The 21,363-nt window shown below is 35.8% G+C and overlaps 1 protein-coding gene across 1 annotated transcript in view; it reads right to left on the reverse strand.

Moving 5' to 3' along the window:
• Positions 1 to 15,398: 15,398 nt before the first annotated feature.
• The window catches only part of UBE2K (ubiquitin conjugating enzyme E2 K), a 71,075-nt gene continuing 65,110 nt past the window's right edge, over positions 15,399 to 21,363 (reverse strand). Inside the window, exons 6-7 of the mRNA XM_027055615.2 lie at positions 19,780 to 19,908; positions 15,399 to 19,444 (exon numbers count right to left, since the gene is read on the reverse strand). Coding sequence (XP_026911416.1) covers positions 19,370 to 19,444; positions 19,780 to 19,908 — 204 coding nt within the window. The 3' untranslated portion in view covers positions 15,399 to 19,369. The remainder of the gene's footprint in view (positions 19,445 to 19,779; positions 19,909 to 21,363) is intronic.

A 21,363-nucleotide genomic window follows, 5' to 3' on the forward strand; every position in this document is an offset into this window, starting at 1 on the left:
AAGGGCCAGAGCTTGCAAGAAGCAAAGCATGAATGAAGCATGAAGTTCTTGACAAATATTATGAGGCTAGTATGTCTAGAAGAGGGTGAGCAAGGGAGAGATGGGATAAACCTGGAGGAATAGTCAGAAGCAGAGCAGGCAGTAAGGTAACAAAGTGTAGTGGCCATGGTAAGAAAACAAATTTTATTCTAAATTTAGTTAAAATTCATTTTGAGCTGAAAGTATCACTTTAAAAAGATAACATTCTGGCTGCCACATGGCAGACGGACAATAGAAACTCAAGAGTGAAGGATGGAGGATGTCTAATAGTCAAAGCAAATGTGAAAGTGGCTTGCTTAGGCAGGTAGCAACAGCAGTAGGTAGAAATCAGGACAGAACAGTTGTCTTTGAACACTGTGGGGGTTGGAGGCACCAAACCTATGGGTAGTTGAAAATTCACATATAACTTTTGACTTAATTTCTAGTAGCCCACTACTAACCAGAAGCCTCACAGATGACATAAACAGTTGATTAACAAATATTTTGTATGTTATATGTATTATAAACTATATTCTTATAATTAAGCTAGAGAAAAGGACGTTAAGAAAATCATAAGAGAAAATACATTTACAGTACCTGTACTGTATTAACTGGAAAAAAAAAATCCAGAGTGGACCCACAGTTAGAAGCTGTGCTGTTCAAAGGTCAACTGCATAAAGGTTGAGCTAATAAGAGCTGCTAATGAATATGGGCCATTAGGCAGAGATAGAAGTGAAGGATGATTTGGGGGGGGTGGTTGGCTTCAGCAACAGGGTAAATAATGATACCTTTCAAATACCTAAGGAAAGATAGAGGAAGCAGCAGTTTTGGGTGGAGGTGAAGAGAGTGCAAAGATTCTGTTTTTTTTAAACCTAAGTTTGAAATGTTCTGCACAGAGGTTAAAAGCATGGAGACGGTTGCATGAGTTCAAATCCTGGACTGGACAGGGTATGGAGCTTATAAAGGTTTCCTTTTTCTCTTTAAGATGGAGATATTACAAGTTTCCAGGTTGAAGTAAAAAGGGAGAAATAATGTAAGAGAAAAAGATGGGAGGAAAATCTGAAAACAGATAAGACAGAAGATAGTATCTAATAGATGCCAGTAGACCACTACACTTGATAATGAAAAGATGCAGTGCTCCTTGCTTGTATCTCTCAATAATATAAGAAATTAGTTCAGGGGTGCCTGGGTGGCTCAGTTGGTTGAGCATCAGACCTGGGCTCAGGTCATGATCTAATGGTTTGTGAGTTCAAGCCCTGCATTGCACTTGCTGCTGTCAGCACAGAGCCTGTTTTGGATCCTCTGTCCCCCTCTCTCTCTGCACCTCCCCCACTTGTGCTCAAAAAAGTTAAAAAAATAAATTAGTTCATTAGCTGTGAGAAATTAGAAGTAGCTGTTGGAGATTTGAAGCAAGTAAGTTGTACAATAGTCACATCAGAGAATGGAAAACTGTAATGATTAGGGAGATATAACATTGAAGCTAAGTGCTAAAAGCACACTTGAAAATAGTGGTTATCAGCTCGCAGGGAGAACATTCAGCATAACTCTGTGTGTTTTTCTCCAGGTAAATTCTGCTATGTAGGTATAGCAATTGAGTAGGCAGACACATGAGACTTTGCAAAGAAGATCAGGAAGCAAGGGACAAGGAATAATTATGATGGTTCATAGAATCTAGGTTGGGTAAAGAAGGGTGAATAACAAGGAGTATACATGTCTAAACTTCAGGAATCTGGGCTGTGAAATTTAAAAAAGCTACTGAGAATTTTAAATTAACCATATCAATGATCACTTATCTTTTTTTAAATGTATATTTTTGAGAGAGAGACAGAGTGTGAGTGGGGGAGGGTCAGAGAGAGAAGGAGACACAGAATCCATGAAGCAGGCTCCAGGCTCCGAGCTGTCAGCATAGAGCCTGACTCAGGGCTTGAACCTGTGAACCAGGAGATCATGACCTGAGCTGAAGCTGGACGCTCAACCGGCTGAGCCACCCAGGCGCCCCAATCATCACTTTAGATGTAAATGGTCTAAACACACAAATTAAAAGAGATTGTAAGTAAAATCTTTAAAAAGGGTGGGGGGTGCCTAGCTGGTGCAGTCAGTGAAGTATGCAACTCTTGATCTCAGAGTTGTAAGTTCAAGCCCCACCCTAGGTGTAGAGATTACTTTAAAAAAAATCTTAAAAAAAAAAACATATGAGTGCCTGGGTGGCTCAGCCGGTTTAAGCATCTGATTTCAGCTCAGGTCATAATCTCACAGTCATGTGAGTTCGAGCCCCGTGTCAGGCTCTGTGCTGATAGTTCACAGCCTGAAGCCTGCTTTGGATTCTGTGTCTCCCTCTCTCTCTGCCCCTTCCTGACTCATGCTATCTCTGTCTCTGAAAAATCAATAAACCTTAAATTTTTTTTTAAAAAAAATAAAAAGATTGTTAGACTGGATTAAAAAGCAAGATCCAATTGTATATATGATAATTACAAGAAATCTACTTTAAAAACAAAGATACAGATATGTTAAAAGTAAAAGGATAAAGAGAAATATATCATGCAAACACTACCCAGAAGAAAGGTGGAGTATATAGTTAATTTCACATAAATAGACTTCAGAACTAGGAATACTATCAGAGACAAAGAGGGACATTAGAAAATGATAGATGTCAATTCTCCAACACAGGGCACCTAAATTAACTGAACTTCAATATACACAAGGCAAAAAGATGAAAAAAAAAAAGTATATAAAAAAATAAAACCATAAATATAATTGGAGGGGTCAACATTCTACTCTCAGTAATTGATAAGTACGCAGGAAATCAGTACGGCTAGAGATGACCTGAGAAATACCATCAACCAACTTGACCTACCTGACATTCAGAATATTCCACCCAAAATGTCAGATTACATATTCTTTCCAAGTACACATGGAACACTTACCAATATGGACGATATTCTGGGCCACATGGCAAATCTTAACAAATTTAAGTAACAAAAATCTGAAAAACATGTTATCAGACTATAAGAGAACTAAATTATAAATCAATTATTAGAAATATTTAGAAAATCCCTAAATATCTGGTATTAAACAATAAAATAGTCCTTAGACCAAAGAGGAAGTCTCAAAAGAATTAAAAAACAATTTAGTCTGAAAGAAAATTAAATACAACATAGTAAGATATGTTGTGTGAGATAAATCTAAAGCAGTGCTTAGAGAAAAATTTTTAGCATTAAATGTTTACATGAGAAAAAAAACATCTAAAATCAGCACCTGAAGTCTCCACCCTAAGAAAAATGAGCAAAAATTAAACCCAAAGCAAACAGAAGTAAACAATAAATATTAAAGGGAAATTAATGAAAGTTAAAAAAAAATAGTAAAAAAAATAAATGGAACCAAAAGCTGATTTTTTCATAAAGCAATGATTGATAAATCTCTAGTCAGAATGAGAAAAAAATGGAGAAGATATAAATTACCAATATCAGGAATGAAACAGGAGCTATCACTAGATATCCCACAGACATTAAAAGAACAATAAAGGAATACTACAGAAACATCTATACCCATATGGGAATGCAAGCTGGTGAGGCCACTCAGGAAAACAGTATGGAGTTTCCTCATAAAAACAGAACTACCCTACAACCCAGCAATTGCACTAGTAGATATTTATCCAACGGATACAGGTATGCTGTTTTGAAGGGACACATGCACCCCAATGTTTATAGCAGCACTATCAACAATAGCCAAAGTATGTAAAGAGCCCAGATGTCCATCGATGGATGAAGAAGATGTAGGATATATATACAATGGAGTATTACCCAGCAATCAAAAAGAATGAAATCTTGCCATTTGCAACTACATGGATGGAACTGGAGGGTGTTACACTAAGTGAAATTAGAGAAAGACAAATATCATATGACTTCACTCATATGAGGACTTTAAGACACAGAACAGATGAACATAAGGGAAGGGAAGCAAAAATAATCTAAAAACAGGCAGGGGGTCAAAACATAAGAGACTCTTAAATATGGAGAACAGAGGGTTACTGGAGGGGCTGTTGGAGGGGGATGGGCTAAATGGGTAAGAGGCATTAAAGAATCTACTCCTGAAATCGTTGCACTATATGCTAATTAATTTGGATGTAAATTAAAAAAATAAAATTAAAATAAAAAAAAAAAAGAAATATCTATACCCATAGATTTAACATTCTGGATGAAATGGACCACTTCCTTGAAAAGCCCAAAATCTACTCAAAATGAAAGAGACAATCTGAATAGTTCTATATCTATTAAAAACACTGAATTTGTACCCAAAATCTTTCAAAAAAGAAAACCCCAGGTCCAGATGGTTTCACAGGCAAATTATATGAAACATTTAAAGAAATAATATGAGTATTACAAAATGTCTTCAAGAAATGAAACAGGAGGGAAAGTTTCTCAATTCATCTTATGAGACTATCACTAGCCAAACCAAAGACATTACAAGAAAACTACAGAGCAATATCCCTCATGAACACAGATGCAAAAACTCTCAACAAAATATATTAGTAACTTGTGGGAACCTGGGTGGCTCAGTCGGTTGAGCATCCAACTTTGGCTCAGGTCATGAGTTCAAGCCCCACACCAGGCTCGCTGTTGTCAGTGCAGAGCCCACTTTGGATCCCCTGTCCCCTCCTCTCTCTCCCCCTCCTCTGCTCATGCTCTTTCAAAAATAAATAGACATTAAAAAAATATATTAGTAACTTGAACCCAACATCATATAACAAGGATAATATATCATGACCAAGTGGAGTTCATTCCAAGAATATGAGGCTAGTTCAAAATTTAAAAATTACATTAAATTAATTTCTTCTCTCAACAGTCATTCAACATTACACTGAGAACAATTAGGCGATCATAAACAGAATACAAGTTGGAAGATAAGTATAACTGTCTCTATTCAAAGATGACAGGATAAAACAAAAAAATATAAACACCAATTGAGGAGACTCTGGGGGAAAGAGTGGCCTCAGGAAGTAATAAAGATTCAATTTTGTTCCTGACAATTCTAAGAATTAGGGCATGGTGGAAGAAGGTGAAGAGAGGGCCAGTTAGTTAGACTGGGTTAGATCATGTAATAAGCTTTACAGGGTTAAAAGTTTAGGTGTTGTCAAATAACCCTGAGTCTTGAATTGGGTGAATAAAGTAGACCAAGATCGAAAGTATGATTGAGGCAGGGTTCCTGAGTGGTTCAGTTGGCTGAGCTTCTACCTCTTGATTTTGGCTCAGGTCATGATCCCAGGGTTGTGTGATCGAGCTTTGCATGGGGTTCCACGTTGAGTCAAGATTCATTCTTTTTCTCTCTCCCGCTCTCACCTCTCTCTGTTGTTCAGGTGCATGTTCTCTCTCAAACACAGACACAGACACACACACACCATGATAGGATTAGGCCTTGAAGAGTCTTAGAAGTTTGAGTAATCAGTTAAGATTACAGCTTCCTCCTTGGGACTGGTTTCTTAAGCAGTTTGTTGTGATAAAGTGGGTGCCAGATGGTAGTGGTCTTAACATTATTAAAAGGAATGCTTTGGGGGCCCCTTAAAACCAAGAGAAAATTGGGGCACCTGGGTGGCTCAGTCGGTTAAGTGTCTGACTTTGGCTCAGGTCATAATCCCTGAGTTTGAGTCCAGTGTTGAGCTTTGTGCTGACAGCTGGCAGCCTGGAGCCTGCTTCAGATTCTGTCTCCCTCTCTCTGCCTCTCCCCTACTCATGCCTCTCTCAAAAATTAAAAAAAAAAAAAAAAAAAAAAAATCAAAAAAAAATTTTTTTAACTTTGTAATCATTGAAAAAAAATTTTTTGAGAGCACAAGCAGGGGAGGGGCAGAGGGAAGCAAACTTCATGCCCAGCACAGAACCAGGCATGGGGCTCCATCTCATAACTGTGAGAGGAGGCCTGAGCCCAAATCAAGAGTTGGAGGCTTAACTGACTGAGCTACCCAAGCACCTCTGTAATCACTAAAATTTCTAAGAGCTCTTTGTTTTGTTTTTAACATCTATTTGAGAGAGAGAGGGGAGAATCCCAAGCAGGCTCTGCACTGTCCGTGCAGAGCTATACACAGGGCTTGATCCCACCAAACATGAGATCATGACCTGAGCCTAAATCAAGAATTGGACATTTAACCAACTGAGCCACCCAGGCACCCCAAGTTTCTTTTTCATAGCATCCTGTTCGTTTTGGGTGGGTGCAATGAATTCTTCAACATCAATACCTTAATTTCTGTTTTAACTTCTAAGTTATTTCCTCCAGGCTATTTTTTTTTTCTTTTCACATTGGCTTCTATTTCATGTTGAAGGCTTTTCTCAAATTTTATCTTAGTTTCCTGCATATGATTAATAGACACTGAAAGATGATTGAGAGTACCGTGACTATAGTTTATTGAATGCCAGGCTTCTTCTTAAAATAATCCTGGAGGGAGGGGTGCCTGGCTCTCAGAAGAGCATGCGACTCTTACCTCAGGGTTGTGAGTTCGAGCCCCACGTTGGGTGTGGAGATTACTTAAAATCTTAGGGGTGCCTTAAGATCCTTAAGCTCACGCTGTCTCTTGCTCTCCCCCCACCAAATGAAAGTTATATAACCTCATTTTCACTTAATTCCCATTTTTAGCCCCTTATCCAACTTATATCTTCACACAACACCTAGTTCCTTCAAGGCCCATCCTTCTCCACAGTTCAAAGCTCTCTGTATTTTACCTAAGCTGTAGCTTTTTCCTTATATAGCTCTAGTGCATACCCATTTGGTTCCTACTTTGCAGGATTTTTATTCATTATTGAGCCTATCCTATTTTTCTTCATTGCTGTCAGCTTATATGTATAATTATCTTGTATTCCTTTATATGTGGTCTTTAGGAGAAATGAGGGATAAATGTGCCAATCCATTTTAGTTTTAATCAGAAGTCAGCACTGAAATGCTAAAGGGAAATCAGATGTTCAATGTAGTTTTGAAAATAACTAAGATGTTTCTTAACAGGATGGTAAAATAAGAACACAGGTAGGGATGTGAGAAATGTCTAAGTTTGAAATCTGGTTCAGTTAGGTTACTATTCATTGAGTCCTGGTCTGTTGCCCATCCTGTTTCTTCAATTGTAAAATGAAAAGAATTTTTAAAAAGTACCTCTTAAGAAGTATTCTAATTTAAGAAATAATTAAGACTGCAAAATTCAAGTGAACAAGAGACCTGAACAGAGAGGCATACCAATACAAATCAGCCCTTGAAAGGTTCCCAATCACAGTGTATCTTTTTTTTAATTTTCATTTATTAAAAAAATTTTTTAATGTTTATTTTTGAGAGACAAAGAGAACGAGAACACAGGCAGGTGACGGGCAGAGAGAGATGAAGACACAGAATCTGAAGCAGACTCCAGGCTCTGAGCTGTCAGCAGAGAGCCCAGCACGGGGCCTGAACTCACAAACTGCAAGATCATGACCTGAGCCAAAGTCAGACACCTAACCAACTGAGCACCCCCCGGGGCCCGCCCCCATCACATCTTAAAAACCCACATTTCTTGCATGTTCACATTAAGTATTTTTAAACAAATTCATAAATTTCAGCAAGAGTGGGGTGACACTTTCACATATGTTAGTGTTACTATATATTAGTACATCACAGGAAAGTATTTTAGCAATAAAGCAAACCTCTGTAGACTGTCCTTAATTAAGGAAAAAAAAGAGTAGTTTGATACATTTTTTATTTCATCAAAGTAGTAAGTATAGATTTTAAGTGAACTATTACTAAAAGATTTTTAAGGTAGGCTTCACTCCCAGTGCGGAGCCCAAAGTGACGCGTGAACTTACGACCCTGAGATCAAGATCTGAGATGAGATCAAGAGTCCGACGCTTAACCAACTATGCCACCCAGCAGCTCCTAAAAGATTCCTTTTTAAAGTTTATTCATTTACTTTTGAGAAAAAGAGAGCACGGGGTAGGGGCAGAGAGAGAGAGAGAGAGAGAGAGAGAGAACCCCAAGCAGGCTGCACACTGTCAGTGCAGAGCCTGATGCAGGGCTCGAACCCTTGAACCATGGAATCATGACCGGTAACGGAAATCAACAGTCAGACGTCCAACAAACTGAGCCATCCAGGTGCCCCCTGAAAGACTGTTAAAAAACACATGACTAGTAAAAGGCTGCAGAGTTTTGTTTTGGGGTAATGAAAATGGACTAAAATCGAGCTAACAGATGCCTGACTCTGAATATGCTAAAAACCACTGAACTGTACATTTTAAATAGGTGAATAATATGGTATGTGATTACATCTCAGCAAGTCTGTTAAAAGCACACGGCATATCTTGACACACATATCTCATTGCATTCTATAAAGACATTTTCAAAATAGTATGAAAACTTATACATTTGTATTCACTGATTTAAAACATAAAGACAGACCATTTCCTTTCTTCATGTCTTAGTATTTGACAACTCTGATATAATAGTTTACATCAGGACTATATGGTTATTGATTGCCAAAAGACCATACCTTTTTTACATTTTTTTCTTTTTGATTACTTTTCTATGTACCCAATATTGTCAATTTTTTCCTTGCATTCCAGTTAATTGCAATGTAATTTTATACATGGTAAAAATATATTAGATAATATATCAGCTCCTTTCATTTTGTTGATCTTCTCCAGACTATTTCATCCTTCTGGTCCTCTATGTATTGGAATGGCTGCTTAGGCTTGCTGCAGAGCTGACATTCTGGATTTCTCTTCACTCATTCCAGACATAACCAGCTCCTATGTTGTAGCTGTCTTTCTTTTGTATGGCTTACTCCTTCATTTTGGCGAGTGTATCATTTAGGTACTTCCCAGGAAAAAGATAATGAAAGATGAAAATGTTTTGAGACCTTGAATATATGAAAGTATCTTTAGTCTACAGACACCTCAGCTGGGAATACTTAGAAATAATTTTGACTCGGGTGCCTTGGTAGCTCAGTTGGGCATCTTGATTTCAGCTCAGGTCATGATCTCATGGTTTGAATTTGAGCCCAAAGTCCTGCTCTGCACTAACAGCACAGAGCCTGCTTGTGATTATCTTCTCTACCCTTACCCTCTTCACTCTCAAAATAAGTGTTAAAAAATAATAATTTTGACTCAAAACTTCTAAGTCACTGCTTCATTGTCCTAGCTTCCCGTATCATTAAGAAACGATGAAATTCTTACACCCAATTCCATTTTTTGGGCTGTCTCATTTTCCTAATGTTCTGAAACAAAATATGTCCCGCTGTGGGTGTTTTTTCATTCATTGTGTGGGGTGTGCAGTAGGCTTTTTCAAAGTAGAGAGGAGTGTCCTTAAATGGCAGAGAGAGAGAGAGAGAGAGAGAGAGAGAGAGAGAGAGAGAGAGAGAATCCCAACAGGTTCCACACTGTCAGCGCAGAGCCCAGCGTAGAGCTCAAACAGTGAGTTCATGACCTGAGCTGAAGTCAGACATAGAAACACTGAGCCACCCAGGAGCACCTCCCTGATTATTTTTTTAATACTTTGCCTCATTCCATTTTAAGAAGTCCCATTAACCAGATGTTGAACCTTCTGAAGTGGTCTTGTAATTTCAAACATTCTGTATTTTAAATTTTTTATTGTACTCCTTAAACTTCAAATGTTTTAACTAAATTTTACGTGAACTATAATTTACAAAATCTACTTTATATAAAGCATTCTGTACTTTTCTCATGGATGCAATATCTTATCTTTGAAGACAGTTATATTTTCAGATTTTCTTCTCCCTGTATTGATCCTGTTTTGGTCTTGGTCATTACTGGTGGAGCAATCTTCAAAAACCTGGTGATTCTTGAGGGGTGGCTCGGTCAGTTAAGCATCAGACTTCGGCTCAGGTCATGATCTCACGGTTCATGAGTTCCAGTCCCATGTCAGGCTCTGTGCTGACATACTGGAGCATGGAGCATGCTTCAGATTCTGTGTCTCCTTCTTTCTCTCAAAAATAAATGTTAAAAAAAATTTTTTTTTAATCTGGTAATTCTTGAGTTTGTTCATACTTTGAGGTTCACTGGGTAGGGAACTTTGCGTTCTCATTGGAAAATCTCCAAATGTCTGAATCTCTTTGAAGGTCTTTTCTCTGGGATGATGGAATTTCTACAGAAAAGGATCCTGTCTCCTTTTCCCTGAGACTTAACTGTCAGCATTCTAGAAACCAGGAATCTACCATCCAAGTATACAGAATTTTAATTGATCTCCATTTCCAATCTATAACAGTATCTCAATCTGAAGACTTGTTTTAAATTCTCAAGAGTACTTCTACTTCGATGGTAAGGATAGAGTAGTAACCTAGCTACTTACCTTACTGGGTAGAAGGAAATACATTGTCAACCAATCCCCACTCCCAGCCCAACATTTCATACCCACATTCTCCAAGGTCTGTTTTCTCCTAGCTCTAGGTCTTTGAGTCTTAAGGAACAAATCATCTTGCTTTTAAAATAAACACTCCTGTAGACAATTAGGTTTGAACTACATGTGCTCTACTGCTAAATCAGTTTCTACTCCTGTCTGCTTTCCATCTTCCAAAAGTATTCTGGCATTGTTTTCTTTTCCATGCTTTGTCTCTATAGATTACTACTTTTAAAAATATGTCATTTCAGTCCAGTTTTAGGAGGAAGCTAGTATTAAAGCATTTGCGGTACCCATCATGTTTTTAATCAGAAGCCCATGCAGCATAATGTGTAATAGAGAAAAATCCAAAACAATCTACACCTCTAGTAGGGTAACTGGTATGTAAAATATGATAACCCTACTCAATGGCTTACCTATAGCCATTTAAAATATTTACATAAAAAAATTTTAAAGAGCTGTGATTATGTTTTAAAAAGCTGAATATTGACAAGTATTGGCTTAGTTGTATAAAAACAGTACATTAAAGAATACTCCAGAATATTAAGTAAATTCTAGGAAATAGGATTAGGACTTAATTTAAGTCTAAGTTTCCTGAATGAGCATATTTTTATCATACACACACAAAATGCTTTTAAAATAAAACAAGAAAGATTTTGGCTAGAAAACCCATATTCTCAGTCTGACAATGCCAGTCATCATGTTACCTCTGGACAAGTGCTCGTTTTTTTTGTTATCTCTAATTCGAAAGGCTGCAGAATTTTCAGACCAATTTTCATATTAATGATGTAAGCCAGACCTAAACTGTCAGAATTAAAGACTAAAGAAAAGGTCAAGGAAGCAAACTATTCAGGAAGCAGCATTTGTTAAGTATGACAGAAAGTGAAATAGGCAGAAGAGGGAAAAAAAAAAGCATAAACCGTTTAATGGAAAGAGGTATTAGGAAAAAGAACTGCTGGGTGATGTAAAAAATCTAAATAAGACCTATGGAAAGTAATAAAGAGTACAAGGAGTTATGTCTGGAAAAAGAAGCAGCTCCTCAAAGGCCCAGTGAACAAAGTATTAATCTACTTAATTAAGCTGAGAGTTGGTGATAGAAGGTTGGAAGGGCAACGTGGGCACATTAAAAGGATTACCATTTAGGGATAAGGTTTTTGGTTGCAGTCCCTACATGGATGTCTTCCCTCCCACACAGCACTCTTTTCCCTTCCTACCCTGCCCTTCTCAGGTTTAAAACCTTGATCTTTGTGCCTTTTCATCATTTTGCCTTTCCTTCCTTTCATAATCTTTTCCTTCTATCTTCACCTTCTAATTATTACCTCAATCTAGATATAACTTCCTTGTTTTCAGTTTACTTTTTCTTTAACTCTACATCAGTTCCAAAGCAATTTCTATTCAAGTAGGTGCCCCTTACCTATACATATCCTGCCCCCAAAGTCACCCTACTTTCTCAATGCTTTCATGTATGCAACAGTCCACCCTCAACCTAAATTCCATTACAGATCTTCCTCAATTTACAATGGAGTTATGTACCATTAAAACAATAGTAAGCTGAAAATATCATAAATTGAAAATGCCCTTAATATACCTAACATTACAGCTTAGCCTATTTTAAACATTCTCAAAACACTTACATTGGTCTACAGTGGGGCCAAATAATTTAACACAAAGTCAATTTTATAATGAAGTGAATACTTCATGTAATTTACTGAATACTGCACTAACTGTAAAAAACAGGATGGCTATATGTGTGCAGAAAGGTTCTAAGTGTATCATTATTTACCCTCATAATCATGTGGCTGACATCTGCAGATCACTTCTACTGCCCAGCATCGTAAGAGAATATCATACTGCATACTACTAACCCAGGAAAAGACCAAAATCCAAAGTATAGCTTCTAATGAATGCATATTGCTTTTGCACACCATCATAAAGTTAAAAAAAAAAAAAAGTAAATCAAACCATTCTAAGTCAGGGACCATCTGTACTAAATGAAGGTAAAGGTTAGGGACAAAAATAGGGAGGTCAAGAGATAGTAGGTATAATTGATGGCACAGAAATATAATTAACTTAGTGTTAACAACAAAGCCTAGAGTTACTTACAGAGAGGTGAGTACATTGCTTAGGTAAAATAAAAACAAAAACCGGAAGCATTTAGTGGCTTCTAATGCTGGCTCAGCTGGAAGAGCATGCAACTCTTGATCTTGGAGTCCTGAGTTCGAGCCCCACTTTGGGGGTAGAGGTTCCTTAAGTAAACTTAAAAATACATATTTAAAAAACCCACCAGAAACATTTAAAAGCTATGGTCTCAATGGATTAGTACTACAGGTAGGAAAAGGATTATAGATTTTCCACTATGAACTCTTTCCTACTGATGGTTGTTAAAAATACACATTTATCATTTGGAAAACATTTTTAAAGGAAAATCAACCATGCTAATTACTATTACCCTGAATTCATTTTTCTTTCTTTTATGGGGGTTGGGGTAGGGGAGAAGTCAGTCCTATGCCCAGTGTAGGGCTTGTACTCACAACCCCATGATCAAGAGCCGCATGCTCTACCAACTGAGCCAGCAAGGCACTCCAAATTCGTTCCTTTATAAAAAATGTTGCCTTCTGACTACTTCTGTGCCATGACATCTTAAGGCTGACCTGAAAGGAGCTACAGTTCTCATATACACAGAAGTATGACATACAACTATAGAAGTAACTGAGGTGGAATAAAATATTAAAATAAAAAAATGGAATGAAAGTTTTTAGGGTCAATTAGATTTTATGGTTTAAAAAGGTCATTTTTTATGGGTTTGATAAACAAAGAATGCTATTTTCTTATTCCAAAAACAGAAAAAAAAGTATGTTTGGTACAGGTAAAGCAACATCAGAAGTCATGGAACATTAATTACGGTTGAAATTAGTTTACCAAAACATTCTGTTTAATTCATACCATTGGTTTGACTGGTTTGGGTACACTTTCCTTGAAGACCTTACTCCCACCTGAACTGGTTTTCCTTTTCATGCTTGCAAATGATCCCTCCATATTTCCTATTTTTAAGGAAAACAAGAATAGCATTACAGGTCTTAAAATGCTACCAAGGTTAGTAGGGACATATAAATAACAGTATGATGGGTTTACAACAAAACCCCCATGTCTTTGGGTATCTAACTCATTTAATTACATATATATAAAGGAATGAGACTGTAAGGTCACCCTTTCTCCTTAAAATTCTAGAATTCTATATTGTTAGAAGAATATCAGTGCAATGCCAATGTCATTACTCTTGCTCCTCAATATTGCTCAAGACACAAAGGTCACTCATCTAATGCAAATAATAATGTGTACCAAAAGGAATATATAGATCTCACATATTAAAAATGAACTGAGGAACAAATACAATAACTAAACAACTCTATGTTAGCGGTGTATGTGAAGAAAAGACACTGCTAGCTGCCCTTCAATCAAGGTAGGTATATTCTGCATATGCAGCAAAGCTTTTATGCTGTAAATGAGAAACACAGTATTAGGTATATTAACTCTGTAAGAATTAAAATATACTTTGGGTTTCTCCAATGTCCAGTTTTATAGTACTTGTCTTGCTTTACCTATGTATACTTTAAAAAAGGCTCTACAAATATTGTACAGAGTATTTAAACAGCTTGGCTTTCTTGACCTTGGTTTTGTATCTAATTAAAAGATAATTTACAATAGGAAGATTAAATAGAGTTAAATTGTGCTTTAATGTCTTTTTACTGAAATTAAATGGGGTAATTGAACATTACATAAATCCATGAGCAGATACATTACTGTGGGATATACTTCTAAAAGGGATCAGTAAATTTCATGCTTTTCACTGAAAATCTTTAAACCTGACTGACCATCCTTTGCTAGGGATGGGTATGAGAGCTCACTTGAATTCCATCTGTTATTCTTGATTTAATATGTAAAGATTCAGCTTGCTCCATGAAAAGAGGACTTCATGCTGGTATTCCAGCCAGGAGCAATTCCATCTCCAGGCTACAGAAAAGTCATAGGTCTGCTGAAACCTGGTTATAAATGCCCTAGAGACATAAAGTAACTATCAGATTCGCCCTGTGAAAGAACTAGTACAAACCCTAACCAACATAGCCTCTCTTAATTATCAGAATTGGAGGTAGGGGGTAATCCAAGGATAGTAACCCAGGACTTTCTGAAACAATTCAGTTTTTTCCATGGTAACAGGCACCCTCATTTCCAGAATGATTTCTGTGTATATATAAAAAAAGAATAAACATTACTTTCAGTACAGATTCATTCTGGATTACTCTAAATTTTGGATTCGAACCTAACCAATGTTCTATTTTCAAATAAATAACTTTAGAATTCAACAGTTTCAATGCAGTTTTAAATTCAAAGACCCAATATAATTTATTCCACTTATCATCATATGCTCATCACTATGAACTTTGTCTAAGAGACCTATCTACTTGGTCCTTTTCTTGCTCAAAGCAATGTGGAAGCTTAACTGCCTATCCCTAAGAGGAGTACCCAGAAAGAAGATATAACCATTTTCAGGGGAAAACATGCATGCATTTATTTTTAAGAATTCCCAGTAAGGGGGAAAAAAAATTCAACATCTTTAAAAATGTGTTTATTTTTTAAAAAATCAGTTGTGTACAAAAGTGTTTCGTAGCTTTTAATTCTCAAGACAAATACCCGACCCTCCACCCATAACCCACCCTGTTTCAATGGTCTTTCTGGTTAACCCACCCATTTTCCCCTTACAGGAAGTTAATGGCTCAGAATAGACCCTCCTACAGAATTTATCATCACTAACAGATTGTTTAGAATAGAGATCTAGAGAAGCTAACAAGCAAGGTTCTTTCTCAGTGAGGTTAATGAGAATCCCTATAATGGCAGTAGACTTCCAGCAGACACCACAACAAAGCACCATCAATTGCTGAAAGCTAAAAAATAGATATTTTCAATAGTATTTCATTTTCTATTGGAAAAGTCTTTAAATTACATTAAATAAGTCTCTTTCCCCCCAAAGAAATAGTCTAGCTTTTATTATGATGCCTGTAAAAAGTAGGTAACAGCAAGCACACAAGGATCGTTTAACAGCACAGTGCAATGATTTGTATTCACTCACCCCCTAGAACCAAACTGATAAACTGTGCCACACCTGATTATATATAGCAGCATGGTTGAAATAACCAAGCAAAAGGTGACACATTCACAACTTACATTTAGGTGATCACAGGTTTATGAGGGTAGATCAGTCCAATAAACTAGTAACAGAACAAACAGGACAAGGGAGATACTAACATTCCCCTATCCCTATGCCACAAGATTTTTGATCCATATTGCAACAGTGCAAACAGAACATGTGACATTATGTGTTAGACACTGCAGAAAAGTAACATTTGAGAAAAAGGCCATTTATCAGTAAGTACTTCAAATTGCCTTCTTCCCCAGTGATAGCAAACAGTTGATGTTAAGCATTTATTTTAAACTGGTACTAAAGGAATGGAAATGCAAATTTTTTAAATCAATGGTTTGTACCCTGGAATTGAAATTTCTTGAACTAGAAAAAGTGATTAATACAACATCATTTTCTAAAGTCCATGAAATAAAATTAACTGTAAACAGACAGCTTCCTTTTTCACATCCAAACATTGATTCCATCTTTGTACAAGAAAGTATACCTGGCTCCAACCCTTCCGTGCCTGAATCCATCTTAAATCTTTAAAACAATAAAAATGCTTTATTGTATTCCTATAATTTCCTGTATTGTGGAATCATAATCATACCCCTATTGCAGAGTTTTAAAAGCTCAAATCAGGCATACACTTATAGCCAAGATCTGCTTTTTCACATCGATAAACTTATTAATAAGCAGCCTAAATAGTAACACAATATGTTGTATTCTGTAGTGCATAAAATAAGCAATATCCAGTTTAAATGCCAATTCTTAGAGTTACTTTAAAAAAATTATTTTTGCATAGTTTTAAGCGCCACCAACAATCACAAATGTGAAATACTTCCAAAAAGAAAAAAAGTCAGTCTTAGGTTCATTTCATAGATTTCTCTCCTCAAAAGCAAAATACTCAGAATCCAAACATATACATACTTTTATGTGTTATGTGTTTAAGTAAACCACAGTCACAATTCCAAATATTTTGGGTAGCCAACTCAGAATCTAATTTAGTACAAAGTTCCTCAAATATTTATAAACCATCTACTGTATACTTATTTGGGTGACAAATTGCTATTCATTCATTCAGTAATCTGTAATGAAATACTATACAAGTATTTGTCCTTTTAAAAGTCGGGCACATACCCAGGAAATAAACCCAATTATAATAAAAGCCTACTAGATTATCAGTGACCTCTAGCAAATCTGCCTGCTCTAAATGAGATACTATTTTATATATATAAATATTCTTGACTATGTACAAGGATATATATATATTCTTGTACATAGTTTATATATTTATATATAAATTTATATATATATATAAATTTATATATATATAAATTTATATATATATATATTTAACCATAATTTTTGAGGCCTTTACAACCGACGAATCACAAAAAACTGAGAATTATAAAAATAATTTCTACCAGGGTACCTTTCCCCTAGACCTGCACTTTCAGTGTCCTTTTCCCAAACATGTAAGACCAAAGGAAAAAAAGCAATTGCCTTAATTTCTATGTTTGGGGAAATACATCTATCTGTAGAGAAATAAAAAAGAAGGGCAGTGGGAAATACATCAGAAAGAGGAATTATCACATTTAATGTAAATGAGGTAAATAAATTTTTGAAATGAAAACTGCATTATGGAGAACCTCTTATACCAAATATTGTACTTTTCAATTTCCTGGGCACTGAGTAGAGGAGTAGATGGGGTTAATATGCATAAAAATCAAAGGCAAGGTATAAAGGTATAGCTGCCTCCAAGAGCTAAGTATGTAATGCTTGACTTTAGTAATCTCTGAGTTCGTTCTTTTGTCTAACCACAGGAGAATTAAATATACCCTGATAATACAGGCAAATAGTAAATTGGGTAGATGTGTTTGATATTTAAAATAATCCAAGTATTACCAAGCCACCCTCCACTTAAAAAAAAAAAAAAAAAAGTTAATTCTAATCAACAGTAGAACAAAACTGTTCACATTTTCACACAATCCCAACCTTACTTCAAAATATAAAGTACAAGGTTTTAGCTATTTAAAATAAATAAAGAAAAATCTTATTTCCTTTGGCATCTTAGAAAGTAACTAAACTATAACAATTAAAGGAGGTGATTGTATAAAGGAATTTATACTTAAGCAAACACATAGGGGAAAAAAACATACCAACTTGTGTTTAGTATGCAATAATATCAACTACAAGAGCTTACTATTAATTAGGAAAGCCTTACAAGTTTTTGGAAGAACCTTCACATCTTTAACATTACAATATATTTAATAATGGTTCTTTTATTGCTTCTAAGATTATTGAGAAGTCAAATGAAATTATGCTGAATTTATGGTTCAAAATTATTTTGCAAACACTTAACGATTGTAATTTAGGATAAATAACACTTGAAGAAAGCAAACCTTTTATAATATGACTTTCAATATACAGCCTTACTTTAATTCATTCTCATTCCATTACATTTTTGTTATTTTGCATTGGTCCTGAAAATTTAATAAGAACTGTGTTTCTATGTATAGAACTGACTGCATAAGTCCATTTCAGTCTTCATAAAATGGTCACATTAGTGTTTGAGCTTGCAAAACTAATAATTTTCAAACTTTTGAACTTAGAATGAAATGTAACTTTAATACGAATAGAAAGTCTGACTATGTACAAGAAAAGGTAAAGTTTTCAATTCTCATATTATCAGAAACATCATAAAGAAAGCTAGATTTATAACACACTTCTATTCCTATGTGTATGTGAAGTATGTACAGTAAAACACCACACAGCTTTCATGTGTCAATAGGGGTAAATGCAAGCAAGAGTGACTTTTAAAGTACCTGATAAAGCAATCTCTATAAAGCCAAAATTAGGCTAAAAAACTGCAAATAGTTGATTGCATCCTTGGAAGAGCTCAAAGAAAATTTCATCAGTTTAAAAGTAGAAAGATGTCAAATTCACTGAAAAACTAAGTTGGGTTCTTTCATTAAATCTTGGGAATACTGCAACATCAAATATTTGCTGTTTCTGCAAGAGGAACAAAATTGGCAGCTCCATTTTTACATTATTACTCACATAGGAAAGTTTTAGGAGTGGAGAATTGTAACAAAACATTCCAAATGGACGACCTAAAAATGGAGCAAGGGGTAATGCCCTTCGGCATTATTTCCTCAACAAATACAGAATACAAATTTACCATCAGAATATTAGCTGTGTGTGGTAAGAGGGGGAAAAATAGATATGGTGTCCCAGTCTGTGGACAAGGACAAAAAGGCTCTGAATAGGTCACCATCTTCAATTCTGGATAAATCTCATATTTAAGAATTCTCAAATGCTTAAAATGGTGGTCTTTTCAGCTACCCATCCTAAGAAGTCAAGTACAAGCATGCAAGTAAATTCACAGGCACAGAGGATCCATGTTAAAAACAGTTAAGGTAGCTGTGATGCAACACCAACAATTTGAATGGCCCTGACACACTCAAAATATTATCTTAATTATTCAACGAAATCCTGAAGCAAACTCTTGCTAGTCTTGGTACACTGCTAAACACTAAAGTAGCATGTTTTTTCCATGGTTTCAGCTTAGCTCAAAGAATTTTTACACTATTAAGAAAAAAATTAAAGTATTTCCCCTTTTTAAATTTACACAGACGTTTAATTAGCTTTATTTACAGAGCAGGGATTTTTTTTTCAGTCTCCAATGGTGCCTAGATAACATCATTAGGCAAGAATGCCAGTTTAAAAGAAATCTATGCAGAATCCTAAAAATAACAGATGTTGATGCTCCTCAAGAAAGGGCAAGCTTGACTATATCAGCAGCTCTTTCTCTATGCCTCAGTTACTCAGAAGCAATTCTGTTGCAGTCTCTACATCCCATGATTTTGAAGACAAGGCCACTATTACTGCATTCTGTAGAGAAGAAAGGGGGACACAAAAAAATCAAATCTCAAGAAAATATTTTTAAAATACTGAATCATGCACTATGTTTATATTGAGAAATCACACCTTGTTTTCTTTTATTTTTTTAAGTTGCCTGGCATTTGTAGTGCATAAAAAGCTCCTAAACCAATGACTGGAATTAGCAAAGGGAAAAGAAAAATCACTGATTATAGTAACAAAAGAAAGTTTATCAAAACTAGATTTAGAGAGTATCTTTGAAACACTTTTGTCAGCCAAGGATTTGCAGCAATAATTTTAAGTCAATCAATAAATGTATCAAAATAAGTATGCTTTTATATACTTACCCTATCAAAGCCCATAGCACATAAGTTTTCTATTTTTTTGGTGTATTCTGGACTAGAAACTGGTGCTCCAGCATACACATGTGCCCAAAGTCGAGCTGTCTGTTTGAACATTTCAGGATTTTGTTTGTACTATATGGAGAAAAAAATCAAATGACATGACAATACAGTAGTAGTATTCAATACTTAATTGCCTAAGAACTTGTTTCTTTTCTTTTTTTTAAGTTTACTTACTTTGAGAGAGAGAGCACATGCACAAACAGGGGAAGGGCAAAGAGAGAATCCCAAGCAAACTCTGCACTGCCAGTGTAAGCCCAATGGAGCTTGAACCCATGAACTTCCAGATGATGACCAGAGCCAAAGTTGGACGTGAAGTGTCAAACATTATACAACTAAACAGAATTATTTGCTTCTAAAACTAGGTGGACATTCACTAATAAATGTAACTGACCTTTGTACTAACCACAGTTCATGACAGAATACAACTAGACTTCACTGTTTTGCTAGAGCTGTATTAGCATACAGTGATTTAAGGATATGCCATGTGCAATGCCTGTTTGTTTTTTTAAAGATTTTATTTTGGGGACACCTGGCTGGGACAGTTGGAGAGCATGGGACTCTTGATCATGGGGTTGAGTTCAAGCCCCATGTTGGGCATGGAAACTACTTAAAGGAAAAAAAAAAGATTTTATTTTTAAGTAACCTCTACACCCAACTTGGGGCTCGAATTTACAACCATGAGGTCAAGAGTCGCATGTTCCACCGAACAAGCCAGGCAGGTGCCCTGATTTACAGCATGTTTTGAAAGGTTTATGAACTTATCTCTTAAAAGTACCATAAAGTACTTTTAAAATGTAATACTTCCCATTCTCATTGGAATGAGATAAATTTATTCTCAAATACTGAGGCCAACATTACTTAACAAGTGACGTATAAATTTAAAATATTCAATTCACTTTAATACTTCTTTTAAAAGTATGGAATATTTTAAGACTGATAAGCTTCTACTGTATATTAAAATGAAAAACCTAGTTTCTACCATGTTAATTCTTAATAAGAGAATAAGTCAAATTATTGAACTGTTTTAGGAACAAGAAGAAAGTGCTTAGACCAACTTCAGGCTTTGAGGCTCAGATCTCCAATAGGAACTCAAAGCTGAGACTCAAGCTATGGTTTTGACTACCCAGAGGGAATGAACAGTGTATATATGTAGCACGTAAAACCCTAATTCTAAGCACTCTGAGACAAACAACAGACGATATTAACAAGTATATATATTAAACAAGGAGTGAACAGCTTTTCAAGGGAAAGGAACAGGTTTTACTAAGAGGAAAGTTTCCTCAGGCAGAGGAAACATGACAAATTGGGGGAAATAACCAGTATAAATGAATGCCATCTTGAAAAGGCAAGGAATCCAAGGAACAGTAAGAATTTAGATGAGATAAGCTGGGTTTGTAGACAGTTCAAATCATGGAAAAGCTCTGCAAACTAAAGAATCTGGATTTACCAAGTAGGTAATAGCAGAGCTTCCAATAGGTTTTTAGTAGTAAAGTAAAATAAGATTTGTACTTTACAAAGCTAACTGGT

Source organism: Acinonyx jubatus, chromosome B1, assembly GCF_027475565.1.
Source record: "Acinonyx jubatus isolate Ajub_Pintada_27869175 chromosome B1, VMU_Ajub_asm_v1.0, whole genome shotgun sequence".
In the NCBI taxonomy this organism is placed as follows: domain Eukaryota; kingdom Metazoa; phylum Chordata; class Mammalia; order Carnivora; family Felidae; genus Acinonyx; species Acinonyx jubatus.